The 17,937-nt window shown below is 36.1% G+C and overlaps 1 protein-coding gene across 1 annotated transcript in view; it reads left to right on the top strand.

Moving 5' to 3' along the window:
- Positions 1-232: 232 nt before the first annotated feature.
- The window catches only part of LOC143244129 (low-density lipoprotein receptor-related protein 2-like), a 231,445-nt gene continuing 213,740 nt past the window's right edge, over positions 233-17,937 (top strand). Inside the window, 1 exon segment of the mRNA XM_076488262.1 lies at positions 233-409. Within this exon segment, the coding sequence (XP_076344377.1) occupies positions 319-409 (91 nt within the window). The 5' untranslated portion in view covers positions 233-318.

Genomic DNA, 17,937 nt, shown 5'->3' with positions numbered 1-17,937 from the left:
ATAGATTTGTCAGTTAATGCAATAGTTAACTTGGTATCAGATAAATAAATTATATATTAATGTTCTCAGGTGTAATCCAACTCAGGTGTAATCCAACACCATACGATTTGACACGTAGACTTTCCACCTTCAGCGAGCTGATAAAACTTTTCTATATACATGTTTCAGGGCCATACTGTGCGCAGTGCCCAGTGCGCACGTTGAATGTAGTTACTGCTGGAGTCTGGTTGTGACCATTCATTCCGAACACGGCATTTTCTAAGAACTGCATCGAATTCAGAGGAGGCATGTTGTGGTGATTTGTTTCTTAGCAGAACTATGGATCTTTACTCATGGAGATACTCAGCTGTTTTGATTTTCATAATATTCAGTTTGAAAAACTGTGATCAATCCGAGTCGGCAGAAGTCGGTGAGTAGTATTTTGAGTGGATTTATACATCAGCAAGGGTAGATAGAATACAACAGGATTCTATCGTAACAGCGGTCTAATAATCGTCAGCTTAGCGCAAATCTAGTCTACGACTTTCAAGACCACTTGCAATGTTAAAATATAAAATTTCCATCACAGAAATATGTTTTCGAGTACATGTTGCTAAATAGAAATGTTGGAGCTACTAATCCAAAAAAATAATAAAAATATTCCCGTAATATTCGAGAGTAATTCATATACTCGCCTTGAAGTTGTGGATTAAAAGGGTTAAGTGCCGTATAAAGTGCTCTTGTTGGAGGACTCGATAGAGTTGCGTGGGTTCTACCACTAATTTCACTGACTACAGTGTTTATTAACTTTGTCACACCGCTGAGATATTTAGCTTTACATCTCAATCGGGAGTTCTGTTTGTGTTTGTTCTTGCATTTATCATTTTTCCATTGTTATCAGAATTAGACAATTATAAGTACTGTCTTCAAGTGATATATATATATAAATAAATCCACTGTAATGAGGTTCCTGAACGCTAGCAGCTAAACACGAAGCTTGAAGACGAATAGCTTCACTAATTATTGTAACTGATGAACTAGATATTAATACACGGTTCGGCATGGGTTGGTAGTTAGGACTGACTCGCAATTTGAGGGTCACTTGTTCGAATTCCCGTCACACCAAAGGTGCTCGCTCTTTCGGTCTTGGGGTTGTTATAAAGTTACGGTCAATCTCGCTATTCGCTGGTAAAAGAGCTGGTTGATATTGTTTAGTTGCCTTCCCTGTAGTCTATCACTGCTAAATTGGGGACAGGTGGCGCAAACAGCTCTTGTGTATTCTTGCGCAAAATTCAAAACAAACTGATCTTAGTGATAGGATAGGTTCAGTTGTAAGAAGGAGGTATGAAAATGGTGCAGTAACTTAATAATAATGTTATTCCACCTACTGACGTATCGGGAATTCAAAAACACTTGAACAATACTGTTATTTTTATACTTGTGAACTATTTTTTGGGTCGTATTAAAGGCACAGTAGTTTATTGTAAGTACGTATTTGAAATACCCATACAAAATACTTCAATAAATTTGAATGCAAATTCGTTGAAGAAGATAAGGGACACTCGTTAAAAGGGATTTTAAATGTATTCCCCACTTTGAAATGCACAAGTAAAACTAGAAATACAGTGGGTGGACGAACACAATTTAAACTTCTTGTGTAGAAAATCGTACGAAACGTTTGCATCCAAATGTAGGTTGAAGAAATACTGAACCTACCTGCTTTCTCCAAACTTCAACCCTAAATATTTTTAATTTTCAATATCTGTTTTTGCATAGTGACGTAATTAACGTGCAGCAGAGACCGTAACGTGGGGAAGGAGAGAGCTCAGGGGAAGCACAGGTGGTTAAATAAAGCAGCACTTTTTTTTTGTACTTACATTTGGAAGTGAATAATTGAGATCATAGTTACTACGTTGTTAGTGAAAGACGAATATATTAATTATTCAGCCTGCTTCTCGCTAATATATAAAATAAAAGCTCGCTATGAATGATTCTTAATATACAAAAACTGGTATTTCTATTTCGTAACTTCACATTTCCATCAGTAATGGTATTAATACAGACGAAAGTCGGATTTGCATTAAATGAAAGTTAGTAGCTAACGAGCCTGTGGATATACTAACTTCTCCAAAACTGTTGCCAAATTCCCTTTTGTGAGGAGCAACAATGACGAAAACTATTGTACAATATTTTGCATAGTTCTAATTATTATTAGACAATTCTTGTCAAATAAAGAGCTAACCATTTTCACGCAGAACATTTAACTTTTTTTTTTAAACTAAATTGTGGATTAACAAAGACTAAAACCGGAAAGACTAGTTGATAAGGATTATTCCTGTGTTAAAATTTAAACATGATCCTGGTAATTATAATTATTACATAGCTTAAGAGTTCTGTATTGGGAACAGAGCACAGAACCGAGATGTCTGGCGAGGGTGAGTCGCCTGTTGGACAAGCTTGGATGCTTCAGTGGTGTTTTCAACTTCCCAGCACTGGTTTATTTCACCACTTGCCATTCAGGTTTGTCGAGCGATGAGCAGCGACCCACCCCGTGTCAGCCTCTACCTGGTACGTGTTTATATGGGGGGAAGGGGGAAAGGAGTAAATGAGGGGAAGAACCAAGGGTTGAAACCGATAACCGGCTGTGAAAGTTTTGTGAAGGCGTGGCAGGAAAGAGGTATCGAATACAAGAAAAACTTGGAAACCTTTGTATTTGTATATGCATTCTATAAGAAGATTTAACGTCGTCACATTGTTATCAGTATTTAACGTCGTTACACTAGGCATTCATTATCCACACCCAACGTTGTTATATAATGAGGACAGGTATTATGAGTTATGCCAAAATAGTTTGAGACTTGACAGATTAATGAGGATATTATCATAAGGACGTCGTGTACAGTATAGGTTCGTTGTAGGAGCTCAGAAGTGTTGGGAAATAAACGAATTTTCCTCAACACAGTTGGTTCTTTAGTCTGTTAAGATAACTTCAAATTAGTGAAAACAGCTTATTAGGGTTACGGTTTGATTGGTTTGTTTTGAATTTCGCACAAAACTACACGAGGGCGCTAGTCATCCATAATTTAGCAATGATGAACTAGAAGGAAGGCAAACAGGTAACTTTGTGAACCTGACGATGACCGAAGAAGGTCGAAACGTTGTTCGCTTCTCTACATAAAAATTTTCTCAACCCAAAACAGCCGTTTTTACATATATATTTTTCTCTACAAGTGGGTTTTCTCGTCATCACTGATTAGAAGGAAGGCAGTTAGTCATCACCACCCATCGTCAGCTCTTGGGCTACTCTTGTTGCCAACTAAAAGTGAGATCAACTAAACATTATAACGCCTCCACGTCTGAAAGAGCGTGTATGTTTAGAAAGAGGGATTCGAACCTGCAGCTTGTGTGTCGAGTGCCTCAGTGAATAGTCCTTATAAAGATTGTGACAGCTGGGGACACGAGATTCTTTAAAAGTGGCGTTACACAATGGTTTATAATATTTTTTTACAGATTGTATACTGTAGATTCCTGACCCAGCTTGAGTGAAGATCGAAATAAATAGCAAACGTATTAATATTTATCAAAAACAAATATCAGAACTAAACCAGTGAATAGCTAATCAACATGCCAATTTAACTAGGAGAATGTAGTGTTAAAAATATAGTTAATTGGATGTATTCATGATTTGTGTAAAGTGTAACCTCTCTGTTGGAAATATTCATGATTTGTTTAAAGTGTAACCTCTCTGTTGGAAATATTCATGAATTGTGTAAAGTGTAACCTCTCTGTTGGAAATATTCATGAATTGTGTGAAGTGTAACCTCTCTGTTGGAAATATTTTCCGCTGTAATCCCATTAATACCTCTCATGATTCGGTCACCTGACGAAAGTCGATTTTCCGAAAATTCATGTAATCCCATTAATACCTCTCATGATTCGGTCACCTGACGAAAGTCGATTTGGTAGAAAATTCATATACAAAGCCATTAATACCTCTCATGATTCGGTCAGCTGACGAAAGTCGATTTGATAGAAAATTCATATACAAAGCCATTAATACCTCTCATGATTCGGTCAGCCGACGAAAGTCGATTTGATAGAAAATTCATATACAAAGCCATTAATACCTCTCATGATTCGGTCAGCCGACGAAAGTCGATTTGGTAGAAAATTCATATACAAAGCTGCCATTATAAATAATTACTTCATAACAAATTATAATAAAGAAATAGTAATACCAATGAATTTATAATTTATATTACGTAAAATAACCATTGAACTGATGTTATTAACGAAAGAACAGGATACGAGTTGTGAGTAATTGTCTCGCACAGAAACATCTTCGTCATTCACAATTCTTCCGGACAGTCTACATACGAAAATGTTTCGTGTTTGAAAGTGCCACTTCACCATAAATATCTGTGACTGTTTACGTAAGATGTGTAAAAGAGTTTTACATAGTCATGTACATACCTTATCACGGGCTGCTTTAATGTATCCAGTTGGGTTTGTGAAAGAACTACAGGGGTGGGCAAAATGTCCGAGCACCCAATCCTCAAATAAAGATAGTTTACACGAGAGAAAGAATTTGTTGTATATTGACATACTTACAGGTTTTACGTTGACACAGGCTAACCACAGGTTCGATTAATAATCGAAGATTTCTCTCTTTTCATCTTCAATTTGATGACAGGATGTTACGTATACAAGTACAGTGTGACGTCTTGCTTAGCATATAAGAGACGATATTTTCAAGTTTTTTGTTTCAAAGCGTCAGTAAAAAAAAAAACGTCATTACTAAAACGCAAAAAAATTAAAATTGTAACCGTGTAAGCTATAGTTCAGGAGGTGCCCTGATTTTTGCCCACCTCTGTACGCAGGAAAAATAATTAGGGTTCACTTGGTTATTGAGGAAGAACGTGGGTTAGCATCCTAGTCTGTGGAAGCAAATACTAATGAATTACAAAGAATTAATGAAATACAAAGAAAACTGTACTGGACCTTTTTAAGAGTTAACAAGAACAGGCCAGTGTTTCTGGGATATTACTGAATGTAAGAAATGTTATTATGGAAAAAAAAAGCATGTCAAGAGAGAATTTTGTATTATACTTTTACAGTCGCAATACCGAGTTGTAGCCAATACATGTCATGATGTTATCGTTCCTGTTCATTAAAATAGGTCCTTGATGTATTAATACATTATTAAAATATCGCTATTTATGGTTAGTAGAATTACTGAAATTGCTATTGTCTGCTCCTTCCAGTCATAATGATATTTGCCCAGTTAGATTTCTGCTAACAAACAAGACAAGGACTAAATCCATCTTGCGTCTGTGTCACTGGATGGGAAGTTTACCTTCGACAGGTGGCAGTAGATAATTTGTATGTATAGATTCAAGATGTTACGCGAGTGCAAATATATATAGATATATTTGTGTTACAATCAACTGTACTACAACATATTATAATGTACAAAAAACAGTTATGTTAAACTTCTGTCTACGTTACCGTTTAGATAGTCAGAAAACACGTATATTTCCGCAGAATGATTTGCATGTTTGCTAATGAAAAACAATGATTACATTGTCCTGCTGTTTGTTTACGTCACACAAATCCTGATTGTTCTGTCTCCATCTTGAAATTTGAACTGGTCAGTTTAGATGTAAGTAATTGTAGAAACGAAACAGCCGTCAAAATATCATTATGATTTATATTCATGAAAAACCTACAGTTAGTTGTAGAGAACGGAAAATGGCTGTTTAGTAAACTGGTCCGAATAAACTCGTTTTCATTTTAGTTTAGCTTGGTCTTGCCTTACATTTTTAATACCTTACGGTTTATCTTAAAATACAAAATAGTGACTAAAAGACGAAACTTACCTTGACCTCACCCTAGTATCAGCAGTTAACTATTCAATTTTAACTCGGCAATCAGTAAAATATTACATAATAGACGAAACTTACTTTGACCTCACCCTAGTATCAGCAGTTAACTATTCAATTTTAACTCGGCAATCAGTAAAATATTACATAATAGACGAAACTTACTTTGACCTCACCTTAGTATCAGTTGTTGACTCTTCATTATTAACTCGTCAATCAGTAAAATATTACATAATAGACGAAACTTACTTTGACCTCACCTTAGTATCAGTTGTTGACTCTTCATTATTAACTCGTCAATCAGTAAAATATTACATAATAGACGAAACTTACTTTGACCTCACCTTAGTATCAGTTGTTGACTCTTCATTTTTAACTCGTCAATCAGTAAAATATTACATAATAGACGAAACTTACTTTGACCTCACCTTAGTATCAGTTGTTGACTCTTCATTATTAACTCGTCAATCAGTAAAATATTACATAATAGACGAAACTTACTTTGACCTCACCTTAGTATCAGTTGTTGACTCTTCATTTTAACTCGTCAATCAGTAAAATATTACGTAATAGACGAAACTTACTTTGACCTCACCTTAGTATCAGTTGTTGACTCTTCATTATTAACTCGTCAATCAGTAAAATATTACATAATAGACGAAACTTACTTTGACCTCACCTTAGTATCAGTTGTTGACTCTTCATTTTTAACTCGTCAATCAGTAAAATATTACGTAATAGACGAAACTTACTTTGACCTCACCTTAGTATCAGTTGTTGACTCTTCATTATTAACTCGTCAATGAGTAACGTATTAAGTAACAGCTGAGGTTTATTTTATTTGTCTCCAAAAACGATTCCATTTCGATATGTACTCTGACCTGTCCGAGGATTACAGAAGGGTTAACTTGTTCCTAGAGTGTCACCATTATGTATTGTGACCTTTCCAAGAACTAAAATGTTAAGAAAGAGATAAGGCTTACGTTGATATTTTCACTTACTGTATCAGCTATTCATTAAGAGCTCTGATCTTTCCATAGAGTGTTAAGCAGGTTTTCCTTGACTTTTCTCTAAAACGTCACCAGTTTTCTTGAGGTACTCCGAACTTTCCAAGGAATAAGTTGTTAAGTCACCAGGGTTCACGTGATAGTTTATATATGTTCATACGTAGCTTCGTATACCTTGGTACGTTGTGAAGAAATGTAAGTAAAGGTAATTCTGTTAAAAATGGGTTGAAACAATCAGACCTGATGATTTGGTATTAGGGGCAACTTTGCCTTTGTTTTATAGAAATAATACTTTAAAAAGTCAGAATACTCAAATAGAACCATAATCTACGTATATTTCTTTTAGATCCTACAAACACGATAAAACTATTGTTCAAAATAACATTTCTTGCGCATGCAAAAATCTACTTTCCTACATAATAGAACAATTTTCAAACAAAATGCAAGCGCGTATAATTTTGTTGCTGCTGACCCCGTTGATCTGAAAATGGTGTCAAAAAGCCACGTTATCCGTGTAATTCACTAAATTACTATTTTGGTAGTAGCTTTTACACCGAGTAGAGTCACTGATCTATCCGTCCTCGTTTCACAACTGGCAATGTGTGCTTATTTTAACTCGGTCAGCACAAGTGTTAGTGTAACTTATAGAAAGTGTCTGCATGAAACAGTGTATGTGGGGGAAAGGTGTTCATTCAGTAGAACATTTCTTCATTTTCTCATGAAAATCAGATTTTGTATTGACCTAAAATAGACCTAACTTTCGCTATACATCTGTATCATCATTGCCAAATGTTTATTGTTTTTGGTCTACGGCGTGAGTTTAAAAATTTATGTTGCGATAACAAACAGATGTTCGAAAAATACATCACCTCAGAAGTAGAGGTTCGAACTTTGGTTGTTGCATTTCACAAAAATTGTGTGTGGCAGAAGCATAAGAGTGAAACCAAATTGTCTTATCTAAAGTTGTAAAAACCGAAACCCAACTGTTTGACTGTTCACGATAACAGCACCTCTGTCATGTGTCTTAAGGTAATTAAGAGCACAGTGTGTGTACGAAGTGATTCACAGTGTGAAGTGATGGAGGGTTTCAAGTGTAAATTAAGTAAATTAAGGATTTTAAATTAGAGCAAAACGTTGATAACCGAAGCTTTATTAGTTTCGGTAGAAAAAGACCAGGCCTGGCATGGCCTAGCGCGTAAGGCGTGCGACTCGTAATCCGAGGGTCGCGGGTTCGCGCCCGCGTCGCGCCAAACATGCTCGCCCTTACAGCCGTGGGGGCGTTATAATGTGACGGTCAATCCCACTATTCGTTGGTAAAAGAGTAGCCCAAGAATTGGCGGTTGGTGGTGATGACTAGCTGCCTTCCCTCTAGTCTTACACTGCTAAATTAGGGACGGCTAGCCCTCGAGTAGCTTTGTGCGAAATTCCAAAACAAACAAACAGAAAAAGACCATGCCCTGTAACGTTCCCTTGCTATAGTATAGGTCAACTTAAAATATTTACTCAAATAAGCTTAAAATCATTTTTTTTCCTACAAACGTCCATTTATCATTAATCCTAAACAAATTGAAAATGAATATTTTTCACCTTATTAAAATAAATTCAATCATTTAAGGTACATAAATATAGGTGTGTAAGGTGTATTTCTTGGTTTGTTTGTTTTTGAATTTCGCACAAAACCACTCGAGGGCTATCTGTGCTAGCCGTCCCTAATTTAGCAGTGTAAGACTAGAGGAAAGGCAACTAGTCATCACCACCCACCGCCAACTCTTGGGCTACTCTTTTACCAACGAATAGTGGGATTGATCGAACATTATAACGCCCCCACGGCTGAAAGGGCGAGCATGTTTGGCGCGACGGGGATGCGAACCCGCGATCCTCAGATTACGAGTCGCACGCCTTAACACGCTCGACCATATTTCTTGGTAAGTAATGTAAACAAACAATACTATAATTCTCGTCTCCACCTCCAATGGCTCAGAGGTATGTATTCAGGAATAAAATCCTAAAATTCGTGTTTCAATACCCGTGGTCGATAGAGCACAGACAGACTTTTATAGAGCTCAGCAGCAACAAAAACTAAAATTCTATATTTTCAGTCCACACCAGAATTATTTAAGCAAATAGGATTTTCTGTTTTAGGAGCAAAAGTGTTGTTGTAGTCTACCATCTGATCGAATGGAAGAGAGGTCCTTACAGAGTCTATTTTGTTTTGGTTACTGACGGCTGACAGAAACTGGATGTAGTTAATATTTGTATATATTATTATTTGGCTGAAAGCCAGATCTGTTCTGAGCTCTGAAGCCTGTGGACACTCTCATCAAATAAAAATACACGACATACGCGAAACGACAAGATCTTGAAAGTATATTTATTTCCAACATTAATGCCTCAGTGATTATCAGTATTTCGTTTAAGTTTACCAAGTACTTGTTCATGTTACCGAAAATTCTCGATTACTTGACTTTTAATTACTTGTATACACACATAATATATTTTTAAGCTTTATTTTTAATGTTTTAATTTACTTGCTAAAAGGACTTGCTAATCGTGAGGATAGATACGTTACTTATAATGATGAGTAATTTAGTAATGAATGAACAGTTAGTTCAATAATTCCAAATTTAATGAAGTATTCAAAATGAAGAAATTGGGTTAGTTTTTCATCGATAAAAAGTTATATTCAGTTAAAGCCTTCTGTAGCCTAATCGTTAAGCCAGTTAGTTGTTGATTGAGTAAAATGTATTCAGTAAAAACAAATACGTGGGAACCGGGAGTGCTGAGGACGCTGTAGCATCCCCACTTTTACATATTTGACATATATAGCAACTGTAAACTATATTATTAAGTTAATTATCTGGGGGCATGCCACTGAGCTGATTATGGTAGTTCCTTATAGTTTCAATCTCTCATTGTAAAAGCTGCATATCTGGCAAAACACCCACACTTTACAAGTTCTTTCAATACCGCCGAAAAGTCGATGCTTCTGCCATCTTTTTAAGTTATTCAGCATTTGTTATCAATTAAGGGAATTTCTGTTGAGTGCTAATAGTGCATTAGGCCTATAATTTGCGTCAAAGTGAACGTAGCCTGTAGTGAACATTTTTCAAAGAAGAAAAATAACAACTTCATTCGATATCGTCACATGGACTAGATTTGGCATTATTTTTACTAAACAATTAAACAATTCAAATAAGTTACAAGAATATCAAGAGAGCATGGAGAAACTTACGTGGGGTTTGAATGTAGGTTAAAACATGGGTTATTTCCTTAATTTTTGTTTACCCCTCACGTTATGTATATATCAAATGTATACCTAGTTACTGTTAAAATTCTTTAGTTACCTGTAGTTAACATCAGATTTACCTACTTATTAACTCATAATGTCAGTATTTTTTTTTTATAATGTATTAATTAAGGCAAGCTAGGCCCCAAAATAATATTTGTGAGAACCATATTAGTTTCACAGTTAGTTAATTCAAACTATGAATGGGAAGTATTGACTATGGCTGAACAATTTACATTTCCACAACTTCTGGACAACCTATGAATAGCGATAATTGTGGAGTTAAAGTCGAAGACACAACACATAAAACAGTAAAAAAGTTACAGCATATGTTAAAACTAACGTTTGTAACTTATTAATCCAATAATTATAACTTCCTTATATGAAAGGCATCGCTACATAACTTATTAATAACTGCACAAAAACGCTACATATATTTGCAAGCTTGTGGTTAAAGCTTTATTCACAAGTCATACATTGAAGCTGGTTGAAAATGTACAACAGGATTTCTTAAAACATAAACAATGACTACACGAGAGACGAGGCTAGGGAAGGCGTTAGCCTCTTCCCTCTGAGAGGGACGAGTTGGGCTAGATAAAAAAAAAATATAGGGATTACATTTTAAATCTCGTGGTGACACACACTGCAGCATTTAGGAAGTGGGCTGGTTTTAACTGTAAGTACTGTTTGTTAGATATGGAGGTTACACGGAACGCTAAGGCACATTTTAGGGGTCTTTCAGCCCCAAGAAGCATCCTCATCACCTTTACCAATAACACTGGCAAAAACATCTCTAACTTGAGCAATCAGTTGTAGAAATTCACGCTTATCTGTGTAGAATACCTAATATTTTCACCACTTTGTTCTCCTTTATATCACAGTTTCTTTAAATTTGTTAATGGTTCTTACAGAAGTTCACGCTTATCTGTGAGAATACTTAATATTTTCACCACTTTGTTCTCCTTTATATCACAATTTCTTTAAAATTGTTAATGGTTCCTATAGAAGTTCACGCTTATCTGTGTAAGTACTGAACATTCTCACCACATTGTTTCTCCTCTATATCACAGTTTCTTAAACTTGTTAACAGTTCCTGTCCCCCCCCCCCCGTAACTTACACTGTAATTAAACTTACACGATGTGAGGTGAAGTGGTAGAAAGGAAGAGGATATTCCGAGATACTGGTATGTTTCAGCATGAATAACCAACCAGCTTGTTCCACAGATGTGTGGCTAACACAAGACAAGTTCAAGCTGCATGACTAATGGTGTCCCAGTAAACTACGACTAAATTACCTTATTCCCTGAACTTTCTTCAAGTTTTTAATATGAAGCCAAGTAGATAGGGAAACGAGTAGAACATGTGGTGCTTTCACAGCATCTTGGAGAGAGAACGCCATTTTCACTTTAGTGTACATGGAATTTAGTGACAGCTTTTCCTGATTTTTAAGCTATCCAGTAACTCCTCGCGCTTTCGAAACTACTGTTGCTATTATTGACAAACAAGGTTTGTTCTTAAAACACTTTTGCATTGAAAATACCTTATTTAGCTTGTAATTATACGTCATTGATCGTGTGCACGTTTTTTTGTTTCGGAATTTTATTGGATTTATTTAGAACCACGTTTTGGTCAAATGGGTATACAATTATTTGTAAACAAGTATTCTGTCATTTTGCAAATAATATAAGCATCCCCCCGTGGCACAGCAATACGTCTTCAAACTTGTATAACGCTAAAATCTAGGTTTCGATACCCGTGATGAGAAGACCACAGATAACCCATTGTGCACCATTTTGGTTAACTGCAAACAAACAAAGCAAACCTACTTTTCTTTATCTCACTTTATCAGCAATATATTTACGGGCATACAATTCAAGTCTTGTCCTCGGTTTAATTTCCTGCAGTGAATCGCGTAGACAGCCAGTTATGATTTGCATCAACACAATAACAACATAAAGTATTGTTAATTCCTGACTAAAATGTGTTTATTTTAAGAGGCGTAGTAACGGGGGCGCTCAATAAACGGTCTTCGTGTCACGTACGGAATAGAAAACCGTCACCGAATATTTTTGACCTTTCAACGGGAGGTCATAAAGTCATGGTTAATTTTGTTATTTGTTGGTAAAGAGTAGTTTAAGTTGGCGGTTGTTATTGTTGACTAGTTGCCTTCGCTCTAATCTGTCACTTATATTAAAGACGCTCAGTGGAAATAGCCCTTTAATAGCTTTACGCGAAATTACACGAACATTGTTTATATTAAAAGAATTTATGCAAGGACCTGGATCAACCACCACGAATAATTAATTTCCTGACTCGTTCACTAAACACATCTGGATTATAGTCCAGTGTCCCAGTTTTCCTTCATTACATATATCTGTTCCATTGTTCGTATTTATTGGTGTACATTCTGCCAACCAGTTCTAGAAGACTTGATGCAACATATGTTTCTTCGAATTGAGTTGCAATAAACCAGTTGCCATATCCTTCTTCAATTTGTGTAAACATTCACTAAGCTGGTCGAGTTCAAGGTAAACCAGTAATGCATGATAACCCTGCATGATTATTTGGAAATTCCCTTTTCTTCCCAATAAATAACACACACAAAATTATTTGTAGAATAATAGAATAATAATAATGTCACCTATAAATCCTTGTACAAGAAAAATGACACCAAAGTTTTAACGGTTGTTATTTTATTAAACTTTGAAAGTAGTAAGAGAGCGCTAGAGTTTTTAAGACCGATGTTTAGAATGTCCGGAATAAATTTTGAATAAAATATATTTACTGTAACAGTTTTCCATATTAAGACTCAGTGTAATTTTGTTTAATCACATTTCCTAGATACGCTTTCCATATCTGTTTTTATTTCAGTACTTTCTAAATATTTATGAGGTAACATAGATAAGTATTCTAAGATTTATCATTTCTTGCTTAAAGCGTTTTAAGATCTGAATACTTGCATGTTTTTTCTTGGTCTGTTTGCTTGTTGTTGTTTTTTTGTACTTTCAAAAAAATAGCTCGAGACTAGTAATTACGTCACGTCGACAACTTATTTTGATCGGAATCTGAAATGAGGATAGAAATTTCAAACATGTCTAACTAAGATGCACTGTAATTGTGTGATATATAAATACAGTTTAAAATAATTTACGTTGTACACAGATTTTAAAAAGTCCTTTTTTGTAACAGGTAGAAGTTAAAATAGCTTTGCTGAGCTGTACTGATTTTATGGCTATCTTACTGCAAAACGAATGTTTGTGAAATTGTAAAGGTTTCGTAAAAAACAAAAACTACGCACGCGAATTATCTTAACTGTTGTGCGCGTTCGCAAATTATTAAGAAAATTAACTTTGTTAGTGAACCGCTGGTTCTACCTGTATATACTTAACTTTCCATACCTCATTACCAGTATGTGCACAAAATATGCTAATATGGTTGTTAACCGCAACTTTCTTTAAGTGTTGTTAACCGATTCGCAGAAACAGCTGTTGTTTTACAATTTCAAAGCTACACAATTGGTTATCTAACCCGATATTCCAAGTAATTGTTTGTTGTTTTTTATTCATTAATAACCACTTCTAAAGAAGTTATTCCTGGAATTACGTAAGACCTGCTTGACTTTCGTGATTTCTTTTTAATTCGAACATGAAGTATTTCCAGTTCGTCACGTGATTGTTTGTTTGTTTGTTTTTGAATTTCGCACAAAGCTACTCGAGGACTATCTGCGCTAGCCGTCCCTAATTTAGCAGTGTAAGACTAGAGGGAAGACAGCTAGTCATCACCACCCACCGCCAACTCTTGGGCTACTCTTTTACCAACGAATAGTGGGATTGATCGTGACATTATAACGCCCCCACGGCTGAAAGGGCGAGCATGTTTGGCGCAACGGGGATGCGAACCCGCAACCCTCAGATTACGAGTCGCACGCCTTAACACGCTTGGCCATGCCGGGCCTCGTCACGTGAAAATTAGCGGCTATAAAACCTTTCCAAAATAATAATGTATGTGTGTGTGTGTGTAAATATGTATATAAAAAGATGTGAAATTCAATCAGATTTTCTTTTTTATCCATGGCAGGGAGCAATCGAATTAACTACAACCAAATATTTTACATTAAAGATACACAAAACTACTCATTTATTGAACACCTATAGAATTATTTATTGATATTTTATTACGTGCCCTGTTGTGTAAAGAAAAAACTAGGTTTCGGTGTTTCTCCCTGGTGTGTTTATTCGTAGCATGCCTTTCCCAAGAAATCCTAAAAATGAAGGGCTTTGCGTACCAGGTATTTCATTCTCTGATAAAGAAGTAATCAGAGAGAGCAACAGAAAATTGATATTTATGGATTTCAGACTCCTTTTACCATTTCGTTTACGGTTTCCTGAGACATTTGTTCCATATCTTCTTTTCTGGTGGACAGTGAATCTGGGAGGAAAAAAAAAACAATTGTTATCCTCCTCTGTCTCCTTTCAAATAAACCGTACTGCAAACTTGTATGTATCCGAGTTCTTATGTATTCCTCTTTCGCACTTTGGGACATTGGATGTGTCATTTACAATGTTTTATTTTCCCCGCTTTTTCCACAACACATTATTATTGCACTTTTCACAGTCTCCAGCTGATACAGCGGTAAGTGTATGAAATTACAACGCTAAAATCAGGGGTTCAATTCCACTCGGTGTACTCAGCAGATAATCCGATGAGGCTTTGCTATAAAAAAAACCTTTTACAGACTTATATTTACTACCGAACACCTATAGACCAGCTTCATCCTAACTTTTAAATGTTATAATTTTTAATTGATTAAACGTATGATAAACAGTTGTAAAACATGTCCTAATTAGATATTCACCTGATTCGAACATCATCATCATGGGTATTTATTTAAGTAGGTTCTTTCTTCACTCACCTTCAGAAATGAACATTTCTCCAACACACACAAACGCCCTCTTGTTGGCAGTTGAAATATTAGTATTTTTTTTATAATGTGTAAATTCTGTTCGTGTTATGTTGTTGTTTTTTTAATAATATGAAAACGAAGACTCGATATGCCAGCCTCCTAGAAGAACATATTGTCAATTTTGTTCATGTTATGTTTTGTTTTTGTATCATATGAAAACACGCGTCGTCTTGTACAGCATAATGTGGCTGCATTTACGAAGATTAATCCTTATCACCAACCCAAATCTCAGTGTATTGTAAACCTGTTGTTCCGGCAGTGATGAACAAACAAGAAATTTTGTAGCTTAACTATATACTCTCGTTCCCTGTAATTGTTACCAGCAGGAGTTGATCAATGAATGCTTAACCTGTTATCCCACTAACACTATTTCAACACACGACTCGCAAAAATATATATAAATATATTTCATAAACAATTTGATGTGTTTTCTCAATGGCAGTACAAAACGGTCTGTGATTAGATTATCGTATACTAAATACACAAGTATCATTGAAACAAACATGCAGTAATTATTTTTAATGTCCATGAAGTGGCTGTCTAATGTTAAATACGACAGGCACTGATGGAACGGATGTTAGAATCCAAAACCGTGTGTTTGATGTTTGATTCTTCATAAAAAAAATTAAACAATGTGACCTCTTTCTGCTGCTCTATTACGACAAAACATTAGGACTATCGTAGTGTCTTGGTACACAATAGATCAAATTAGTGCGTAAGTACTGAATCGGTTACACGTACACTAGAAAAAACAAAAGATATTCGGAATTTGCAATATTACGGCTCCAAAAAAACAAAACCCACTGTTAAAAAGTAATGTCATTGTCTGTGAATAATTGTTTCAGTCTACCCAGGTGTATGATGGGTAATGATTTGGTATCCCCTTCCAGAAGGTATGTGATACCATTCTAATACGTTTATGCCACGTAATCCGAGGTTCGATACCAGATCCTATGTATCATCTCGGCATGGGAAGGATTTGATCTTTTGGCCCTCTCGGTTTATGTTCATGCAAATGAAGTACGCGATGTTCTCTCATAGGAATGTGATACCATTCTAATACGTTTATGCCACGTAATCCGAGGTTCGATACCAGATCCTATGTATCATCTCGGCATGGGAAGGATTTGATCTTTTGGCCCTCTCGGTTTATGTTCATGCAAATGAAGTACGCGATGTTCTCTCATAGGAATGTGATACCATTCTAATACGTTTATGCCACGTAATCCGAGGTTCGATACCAGATCCTATGTATCATCTCGGCATGGGAAGGATTTGATCTTTGGCCCTCTCGGTTTATGTTCATGCAAATGAAGTACGCGATGTTCTCTCATAGGAATGTGATACCATTCTAATACGTTTATGCTACGTAATCCGAGGTTCGATACCAGATCCTATGTATCATCTCGGCATGGGAAGGATTTGATCTTTTGGCCCTCTCGGTTTATGTTCATGCAAATGAAGTACGCGATGTTCTCTCATAGGAATGTGATACCATTCTAATACGTTTATGCCACGTAATCCGAGGTTCGATACCAGATCCTATGTATCATCTCGGCATGGGAAGGATTTGATCTTTTGGCCCTCTCGGTTTATGTTCTCGCGATGTTCTCTCATGTGATCTGAAATGCTACGTGAAAGAACATTTGCTACAAGTGGCTTTAGGTCTTTGTAGAGTTCGTATTATTTCACTTTAATCTGGAGCACGGTCATCATGAACACGACGCACTTTAAATTCAAGAAAACTCGTACAACACAGTTATAAAGCGCGTCACTAGAATGTGCAAACAATTAATGCGTAACTTACATCGTAAGGGATCTTTAATACCAGCATCACTTCATCTAACGCTCTCCATTATTTTATTCACAGAATCAGCAGTATGTTGGACTCCATTTTTCAGCGGTGTAATTCCTCTGTTGGTGTCCGCTTCGTCAATTTTTCATAGTGCACGTGAAGTTTCGTTTCTGAAGCCCATATCGTTCAAGAATTGTGTCAGAAAACATCAAACTAAGAAATCTTCCTTTCGAAGCCATTCTTTGGTTATTCTATGTTTGGCGGCCTCATTCTTTTTGTGATGGAAGCTTACTTGTTACTGTCGTGAACAAGATAGGCGTAAAAGGTGTTCTTAATGTATTCGTACACATACCATCGTAATGCATTACATCAGCAGCGAGGATAACTATATTCTAAACACCTCCTAGACAAGTATGTTTGTTTCTTTTGAATTTCGTTCAAAGCTACACGAGAGCTACTTGCGCCAGCCGTACCTAATTTAGCAGTGTAAGGCTAGAGGGAAGTTAGTTATCACCACCCACCGTTCTTTGGCTATTTTTAACCAATTAATAGTAGGAATGACCGTAGCATTATAACGCCCCATGTTTGGTGTGAAGAGGATTCGAACTCTCAACCCTCAGATTACGAGTCAAACGTGCTGGGCAAGTAGCCGTGTTTGATGAGAATTGAAAGCTTTTCTTTGATGCAAGTTGGAAGTGACGTATTTTAACACAACACGATTCAGAAGTTTGGTTTCGTTACTTTTATATGACAATGCGTTTGAGGTGCCATCACCGACCTGGAGCATTTTACACCATACCTCATCAGACATCAATATACGTAGCCTTTTTAACAGCAGTACGAAGCATGTATGCAGGGTGTGTATTTATGGCAACCTGATTGAATTACTTATTGGTAATTATTTATGCTATTAAAGTTACTATTACTTAAATGCAGGATTGTTGAAGTGATATGTAATTTCCGTAACAGGGTGTTCTTTTAAATCGTCTTGTATCAAATGCTACTCTAAGTATTTAATCGGGCAC

This window comes from Tachypleus tridentatus, chromosome 1, assembly GCF_004210375.1.
Source record: "Tachypleus tridentatus isolate NWPU-2018 chromosome 1, ASM421037v1, whole genome shotgun sequence".
In the NCBI taxonomy this organism is placed as follows: Eukaryota; Metazoa; Arthropoda; class Merostomata; order Xiphosura; family Limulidae; genus Tachypleus; species Tachypleus tridentatus.
The sequence above is the reverse complement of the archived record's forward strand: the minus strand, read 5'-3'. Positions and strand labels throughout refer to the sequence as shown.